Below are 9,035 nucleotides of genomic sequence, written 5' to 3' on the forward strand. Positions count from 1 at the left end.
TGGGAGCCAGACAAGGATGCCCCTCTTACCACTCATAGTCAGCATCCTACTGAAAGTCCTAGCAAACGCAATAAGACAAGGAAAGGAAGAACAATGGATAGAGACGGGTAGGGAAGGAGAAAAACTGTCTTTGTTTGCAGATGACATGATCATCTATGTGAAAATGCCAAGGGATCAATCTTTAAAACCTCTTGGAACTAATTAGTTATTGTCTTAAGGTCACAGGATAACAAGGTTGGCGTACAAAAGTCAGTTGCTTCCCTTCATACCAGCAATGAACGATTGGAATTTGAGATTAAGGGCACGACACCACTTACATTTAGTATAAAATTAAATTCTCAGGCACGAGTTAACAAAATATGTACAGAATCCATATGCAAAGTCAACAAAACTCTGAAGAAATCAAAGACGATCTAAGTAAACAGATATTCTCCGTTCATGAGTTGGAAACTCCTTATTGTTAAGATGCCAATTCTTCCCAACCTAATGTGTCAGCAAGCTATTTTGTGCATGTGGACAAACTGATTTTAAAGTTTATACGGAAAGGCAAAACCCCACACAATAGCCTGTACAATACTGCAGAAAAAATAGTTGGGGGGTTGATATTACCAACTTCAAGATGATAAAGCTATAGTGATCAAGACAGTATGGTATTGGTGAAAAAATAGGAACATAGATCAATGGAACAGAATAGAGAGCGCAGAAATAGACTCACACAAATACAGTCAACTGCAGTTTGACAAAGGAGCAAAGAAATTCAATGGGGAAAGGCTGGTCTTTTCACTAACTGCTACTGAACAACTGGACATCACATGCAAAAACAGGTGTATGTAGACATTTACACCTTTCATGAGATTAACTCATAGAACTGAGTGTAAAATGCAAAACTATAAAACTGCTAGAAGATGACACAGGACAAAATCTAGGTGACCTTGGGTTTGCTGAGGTGCTTTAAGATAGAACACCCAACTACAATCCATGAAGGAAAAGTTTATTAAATAAATTTAATAATATTTAAAACTTCTGTTTTTCAGACTCATGGACATAGAGAACAGACTTGTGATTGCCAAGGGGGAGGGGTTGCGGAGGGATGGAGTGGGAGGTTGGGCTTAGCAGGTGTAAGCTTTTATATAGAGAATGGGTAAACAATAAGGTCCTACTGTACAGCACAGGGAACTATATTCAATATCCTGTGATAAACTATAACGGAAAAAAATATTAAAGAAGAATGTATGCATATGTATAATTGAATCACTTTGCTGTACAGCAGAAATTAACACAACATTGTAAATCAACTACACTCGATTTTAAAAAAAGAGAATGTAAAACTTCTGTTTTTCCAAATACACTGGTAAGAGAATGAAAAGACAAGCTATACTTCTGGAGAAAATATTTGCAAAATACATATCTGATAAAGGACTTAAACCCCAGTTTTACAAAAAAAAAAACTCTTAAAACTAAACAGTAAGAAAACAGACAACATAATTTTAAATTGGGCAAAAGATGTGAACAGACACCTCACCGAAGAGTAGGATATACAGTTGGCAAATGAGTTTATGAAAAGATCCTCAACATCATTTGTCATTAGAGAGCTGTAATTTAAAACAATAATACGAAACTCCTATTAGAATGACTAAAATCTAAATAACTGACAATACCAAAAGCTGACAAGGATGCAGAGTGACAGGAATTTTCATTCGCTGTTGATGGGAATGTGAAATGGTACAGCCACTTCTGCACAATTTCTCACAGCGTTAAACACAATTACACCATATTATCCAGCAATCACACACCTTGGTATTAACTCAACCGAACTGAAAACTTGTACCCACACAAAAACCTGTCTACAAATGTTTATAGCAGTTTTATTCATAATTGCCCCAAGCTGGAAGCAATCAAGATGTCCTTCCATGGGTGAATGGATAAATAAATTGTAATGCATCCAGACATTGGAATACTATTCAGCAACAAAAAGAAATGGGCTGGGAGGAGATATGGGGATGTATGTATATGTATAGCTGATTCACTTTGTTATAAAGCAGAAACTAACACACCATTGTAAAGCAATTATACTCCAATAAAGATGCTAAAAAAAAAAAAAAAAAAGTAATGGTCTACTAAGCCATGAAAAGACACGGAGGAGCCCTAAATGCATATTACTAAGCGAAAAAAGCCAGTCCTAAAAGGTTCCATACCATATGATTCCAAGTGTATGACATTCTACAAAAGTCAAAACTATGGAGACAGTGAAAGTATCAATAGTTGTCAGGGCTTCGGTGGAGGTGGGGGTCTTTAGGGCGGTGAAATGATTCTTTATGACACTGTAATGGTGGGTGCATGTCATGATGCATTTGTCAAGACTAATAGAAATTTACAGCACAAAGAATGAACCATAACTTTGCAAATTTAAAAATCATTTGGTAGGTTGGGGGATTCCAGGAAAGAACGCAGACTGTGACAAGAGAATGCAAGAGATCTCACGGAAGCGGGTGGGGAAAAGGTGCTGACCTCAGCGTTTCTGGAAATGCATGGCGTCTGCAAGAGTAAAGGCAAAGGAGTTGCACACATCTCTGTGCTCCAGTGATGAACTTGTTTCTCATGGGTCACAGGTACCCTGCTGTACACGTGCAAGGGGGCTGGACAACAATGTTAAGTGGACAGCAGAGGACGGAAGCCAGGGGTCTCTGTGTAGCATGGAGGGGGCGGAGGCCAGAACGATCCATGTGGGGATGACTGGGGTTGGTGGCATCAGCAAGAACTCAGGCTTAACTTAATACAGAAGCAGATGGTTACATGCACAAGTATTTACAGACGTGCACCTGCACGGGCTTGTAGACACACACCTATCTCCTCGCTCCGTCAGCTGAGAGGGCCTAGAAGCTATGACACGCCAAGCCAAGATCACACCCGGTGCCCAGGTCGTTGTTTCTAAGACCGTCTCCAGCAAAAAGAACCAGTACTCCTTGAGGAATGGCTAATTCCAGGACTGGGCCGGAAAATACAAATGAGACGGAAGCATTTTGTAGCCAGAGAATAAGGAGGTGCAGACCCCCCAAACCAAAAAAATCCACCCACCAAACGACCAAACAGATGGGGTCGATGGACATGTCAGAGGGCGCAGGAGCTGCTGAGAAAACAAGCTGAGCAAAGAAATCAGTAGGGTCGTGCCGGAAACACCCGAGAGTCCCGACTGATAGACAAATGACGGCAGAAGGAAAGAAGCGGGCCTAAGAAATCCGCTGTGCAACCCCGTCCCCACAGCGTGGGGCTGAGTCCACCTGGTGGCCTTCCGACGTGCCCTCTGGAGCCCTCACTGGGCCCCGAGGCCCTGCTCTCAGCCCCACGCTGCAGTCCCGCTGGCCGCAGGCTTCCAGCTCCTCTGCGGCCCTGCCCAGCGCCCTCTCTCACGCCCTGCCCACCCCACCGTGTCTGCGCCCCCTACCGCCTTCTGCACGGGCCACAGAGGGTGGAGCGCCGTGTCCCCCCGGGCCCCCGGGCCTCGTCGCTCAGGGGGAAGCCGACTGCAGTCCTGGAAGCCACTGCTCTCCTGGGTGGCCAGAGGCAGAGCTCACCGGGAGGCTCGGCCGCGGAGTGCTGGGACCCTCTGCCCCTGCTCTACGTTCATAATCCCCCCCTTCTCCTTCCACAGAAGGCTTGAGGCAGCTTCTAAGGAGGAATGCTGACGCCCGTGTTTGCAGGTGGTCACAGCCCCGGGGCCCGAGGGCGAGGCACCCGGCCTCGCTGCCCTCAGCTCGGCATACTCACAGCTCCGCGTCCACAGCCACGAAAGCCCCGGGCCCTCTCCCTCGGCTGCCCAGGTGCCCACAGAACCATGTGCCTCTGTCCAGAGAGACCAGGGTGGGGGGGTGCTGGCCGCACTCAGGCAGCCCGGAGGGCCTGGAGCCAGCGGGGGTGCCCTGGCTGGCAGCGCGCACGGGTACCTGGCCTCGGCGCGTCTCGCAGCTGTGCAGGTAGCTCAAGTGTTGGATCTGCAGATTTAACGCCCCGAAGTTCAGATACTTCAGGAAAACCTGAAACAGGAGTTGTGACAACAGCAGGTAAAAGCCCTGGTTTTCAGATGTGTGCCCAGCTGTGCGTTTGTGGAGGAGACACCCAGCTGCCTGGAGGCGGGGCCGCACACGCAGCATGGACCTCAGCCCGCGGGCCTTGGACCTGTACACACAGACGTGTAGACGAGCCCTCGGGGCCGAGCCTCGGAGAGGTGCCTCCACAGACATCACCTGCCAGGCACGGGCCCCGCCAGGCACAGGACCGTGAAGGCTCGGGGAGAGACGCGCGTGCGCATCCAGAGGGCTCCCGGACACTCACGTCTTCATCTTCACTTGTGAAACACGGGCCGTCCAGCTTGTTCACAGCCATGATCACAGCCACAACATCTTTGCCGTTCATGATGGGCGTGGCCAGGATGTTCCTTGTCACATAGCCGGTCAGCTCATCAGCAAAGGAGCTGAAGTGGGGACACTGCAAGGCAAGAGGAGAGAAGGGAGAGGCCGTCGCTCTGCGGACCTGGAGTCTTGGTCTCCCTGGTCCCTGGGGGTCAGGGCTAAGCTGCCCAGGCCAATCCTGAGACCCAGGTGGCCATGCCCCGGGTATCAGGAGCCTGGGAAGCACATGAGGACATGGCCATTGGCCTGCCCTCGGGGCTCCAGCCTGCCTCAGTCTCTATCACCCCGTCTCAGAGCGAGCGACCCCCAGCTCTCGATCCACGGGCTCTGCAGAGTCCTTGCAGGCTCTGCATGCCCCCCTGGGCTGCAGGCAGACCTAGCTCCTCCAACGTCTGCTGCCATCTGGCCGACTGGCCTTCTAGATGCCTCCTGAGTCTGTCTAGTCCGCCTGTCCCCAAGCCCCTCCTTGTCTAGGCTGCCGTCTCCTGCTGCCCTCAGCCACCCTGGGCCACCTCCCATACCAGGACCTATCTGCCAGGCCCCGGGGGGCGTCTCCTGGGCCCACGCTCCAGCGGGCTTCCTGCCCCCACGATGAGACCTTTGCCCAACTCTGGCCCCCAGGGCAGGTTCCCCCAGCCTTAGAGTGGCTCTTTGGGGCCTCTCCCTGGTCAGGGGCCAGTTGAAGGGCTCTCAGGTCTGTCTCCACAGGAAACAGCTCATCTGAGCTTTGTTCTGGCCCAGTTGATTGAGTGTGACCAGCCTCAGGCCCATTGCCTCTGAATCTCACTGCCAGAAACACCTGCCCGCCCCTGTCCCCATTCCGAGGATTGGCATCCAGCCTCCGCCCCACAGAGAGGACCTGGGCCTTGGTGCTTCCCTGCCCCTCCGACCCAACCCACTTCTTTAAAGTGCCCCCAACTCTCTGCTTCCACTGCCCAGACCCAGTCATTGGTCACCACAGCATCCCCGGGCCCCCCCGCCTCCTGGCCCAACTGTGCTCTGCACGGCTTGCTCAGTCCTGCCCCCTCCTCCCTCCTCTGAGCCATCCCGGCTCCTGGGAATTTCCTCCCACGGCCAGCCACCCACCTCGACAGGGTCTAGATGCCTCGGCGACATGCCGGGCCCTCTGGGACCTCCTGCCCGGCTGCCTCCCCATGAGCCCTGGGGTCTCAGGGGCCACAGAGGGGTGGCGGGGTGACATCACAGCCCTGCAGCACCCCCTCTGGCCACCGCTGTCCACACCCCCCTGCCACGGTGGGACACAGGCTCTGCCTCAGTTTCCCCTCCATAAAGTGACATCTGGGCTTCATGATACACTTATTGGAGACTCGACTCTTTGCTGATTTTGACCCTGGTCTCTGTTCTGCGGCAGCCGTGACAAACAGGACCCAGCATAGCCCTGAGCATTAAGGCGAATGCCATGCCCCTGCCCCATGAAGGAGGCATCTAGCTGTGCTGGACAGTTGTGGAAACATCAGAGGGAGCTGTCCCGACGAGGCTGGAAGAGAAGCTGAGCCCCAGGGAGAGACAGCCCCGGCCCGGGGCGGGCACAGGCAGTTTGAACCAGACCCTCAGAGACACCAAGAGCACAGGTGGGGGGCGCAGCTGCGGGCTCACAGAAGGGAGGGGGCAAGATGTAGTGGGAGAGGCGGGGGGCGGGCAGGGGAGGCATTCACTGTAGCCCCCCCATTCCTGCCGACTTCTGTTCCTGGTAATTTATGCTCCTGACATCCCGATTCGCGGGTGACCCGTTTCCTAAAAGGAAGTACAGATGAAGCTTATCTGAGAGATTTACTATATTCAGGTCGCTGGGCCGAGGCCTGTTTGAGCAGATAAGTTTAAGAGGATTGCAGCCAAGGAGCCAGGGGTCTGGGGCTCCGTGCACACGTCCGTCTGTCTCCAGGGACGAGGGGACATTGGCTGCTTTGGCGGAGGCCTGTCCCGCTGGGTAACGCCCTCTGGATTCCTTCCAGAAAGTGGAGGAGGTGAGCCAGCCCAAGGCTCCTGCTTCCCGCCCCCAGGCCATAGCAGCGGCCTCTCCGAGGTGGGACGGAGGGGACGGGAGAAGGCGGCCGGCTCTTCCTGCGCCCCCTCGGGGCCCTGTCCCTCGCATGTGTCCAATAGGCGTGGTCCCCCCAGTCCCAGCCCCCCCTCCCCTGGGGCGTCTGTCCTCCTGGCACCCTGCCCCACCCCCAGAAGCGTCATTGGCCTCCCCCTCCCTCCCGTCCAAACAGAACCTGTCCTCCCAGACTTCTCCGCTCCAGGCACTCACTGCGTCCACCCCTCCTGCCCCCTCCTGGACCAGTTGCTGCTGCTGCTTCTTTTTTTTTTTTTTTTTTTTGGCTGTGATGCTTGCAGATCTCAGTTCCAGGATTGAACCCAGGCTGCGGCAGTGAAACTGCCAAGTCCTAACCACTGGACTGCTGGGGAACCTGGACCAGCTTCTCCTGAACCCCCAAACTTGCTCGCCCCAGCGAGCAGTATGGTTAGGGTTCTGGAGTCCACTGCGCCCTCCATTCTGGGCCTCTGTGCCAGCGCCTGCTCAGACCCCGTCCTCCCAAACCCCCCATCCAGGGAATCAGAGGTCAAGGGGGCAGCAGGGCCTGCCCAGGCTGCCCTCCCAGCCACCCCAGGGCCTCCTTCCTTCCCGCAAGCTCTGGCCTGGACCTGTTCCACTTGCCTGTCTGGCCGCCTTCCTAAAAGCCAAGGGCCCCCTCACAGCCAGTGGGCTGGCCCATCCTTCGGGGACTGTGGGAACCCTTCGCCAACTCCCACGAGGCCCAGGACCCACCTCCGTCACATCCTTGACGTTCACTGCCTTCTTGGTCCGAGCCGCGTGGCCCACGACCCCAATGTCCAGGGGTAAGAAGATCTCGGAGTCAGGGGGCACCAGGCAGTCCCCCAGGGCGCTGCCGGGCTGCACGCTGAAGAGGCGTGTGGCGAGCTCGGCCGTGCCGTTGCGCTGGCGGTGCATGAAGAGGCTGCAGCGGTCAGCATGCAGGATGGAGCAGAGACGCCGCAGGACCTCGAAGAGCACGTGCTCCGTGTTCGCGCTCTCCTGCATGTCCTGCACCAGCTCGAACAGGGCCGCGCCCTCCTCCACCTGGCACAGCTCCTGGAAACTTGTGCAGCCCGCCGGGCACCCATCCTCGCAGGCGCGGGCCACATGCTCAGGGCTCAGCTTCTTTCCAAAGTACTGGTCCGCAAAGCCAGGGTTCTGGTCCAGGAACGTCTGCACCTGCTCCTCGCTGAGGCTCATGGTGGCCGGCTTCCCGTCTGAGAGAAGCGCCAGCCCCCAGCGCACAAGGCCCTCCCGCAAACACTGTCATCAGCAAAGCCTTTCTTAGCGATGATTACCGTACCAGCTGACGCGCCCACGCCTGCTCTCCCTCCCTCCCCTTAGGGCCTGGACTGCCCGCTTCCTCCTGGGAAAATCAGACCCCCTGGAATGGGGGCTGCAGCGTAACAGCTCAGGGCCTTCTGCCTGAGGCAGGGATCCTGGGCGCTGGGATAAGCCCTCACACCCAACCCCTGGAGAGGGGCAACCCCTGGAGTGCCATGACCCCTTCTGCCTGAGCGGCCGCCTGAGGACTCGGGATGGTCCGACAGGTAGCTCCCAGTCTCTTGGGCCCCCAGACCCGGGCTGAGGTGTGGTGGGGTGGCAGGGCACCAGCGCTGCCTCCAGGAGGTGGAGGGACCCCCCCGACAGGGCTGCCCACGCCCACGGAGGGAAGTGAGGAGAAGGGAGGAAGGTGTGGGGGTGCGACCGTAAGGGGGGGCCTTTCCCTTCTCTTCTGTGGCGAGGAGGCGGCTCTTGTCTGTTAAGAGGCAGCAGCCCTAGTTAGAAATGGTCCTGGCGAATGCCCAGCACGCATGTCCCTTTCGGCCTGATTCCTACTTATTGGGACCCTTATTCATGCTGCTGGACCCTCTCCTTGCATAGCGCCCACAGCTGCACTGCCGGCACTGCCATATTTTACCGACGGGATCATTCCTGAGCGTCCGTGCCTCAATCAGGGATCCATGGGCCCGGACGGCAGCAAGCTCCTCCCGCTGAGGGCACGGCCGTCCTCCCCCGAGTCAGACAGTTATTAGCCTCCCTGTGAGCCAGGATGCGATAAGAAAGGTTGGGGGTTACGACTGGAGGACTCATCCCAGGTCAGTCTGACTCTCCAGTTGCAGGAGTGCCCTTCACGCCACACAGAAACCATGTGCAGATGTGTGTGCATACGTGAGTGTGTGTGCTTACATGTGCGTGGGTGCTGGGTGCGCACGAGGACGAGGGTGTGTGCGTGCGTGGGTGCGCACGTGTGCCCGGGGACTGCTGCACGGCTGGGGGTGGGAACTCTGTCCACGGTGCGACGCATCACACCGCGATGTGTGTGTGACCAGCCGCGTACATCACTCACGAAGGTTGGGTGGGCGCCTGGCGTTCTGGGCTCACCTTCTGCAGCGGCCAGAGGGATGCTGACCACCCTGTGCCGAGAAGGGAGCAGAGCAGCTCAGCTGGAACCAGGAGTCACCGAGGGCCAGGGGGGACAGAGCCTGAAGTGTCTCTGTCTTTCTCATGCTGCCTGTGTCTATATTGTTACCATGCTCCGAACTGGGAGGCACGGTTTGCGTGCACTG

At 55.4% G+C, this 9,035-nt stretch overlaps 1 protein-coding gene across 2 annotated transcripts in view; it reads right to left on the reverse strand.

The window, feature by feature from the left end:
* The window catches only part of PDE6B (phosphodiesterase 6B), a 28,775-nt gene extending 21,067 nt beyond the window's left edge, over positions 1 to 7,708 (reverse strand). Inside the window, exons 1-3 of one of the 2 annotated variants that reach the window (XM_007467891.1) lie at positions 7,198 to 7,708; positions 4,330 to 4,482; positions 3,942 to 4,031 (exon numbers count right to left, since the gene is read on the reverse strand). In XM_007467891.1, coding sequence (XP_007467953.1) covers positions 3,942 to 4,031; positions 4,330 to 4,482; positions 7,198 to 7,665 — 711 coding nt within the window. In that variant the 5' untranslated portion in view covers positions 7,666 to 7,708. The remainder of the gene's footprint in view (positions 1 to 3,941; positions 4,032 to 4,329; positions 4,483 to 7,197) is intronic. The other variant, XM_007467892.1, reaches the window with a different exon arrangement.
* Between the last annotated feature and the right edge of the window lie 1,327 nt (positions 7,709 to 9,035).

Source organism: Lipotes vexillifer, unplaced genomic scaffold (assembly GCF_000442215.2).
Source record: "Lipotes vexillifer unplaced genomic scaffold, Lipotes_vexillifer_v1.1 scaffold966, whole genome shotgun sequence".
Lineage (NCBI taxonomy): Eukaryota > Metazoa > Chordata > Mammalia > Artiodactyla > Lipotidae > Lipotes > Lipotes vexillifer.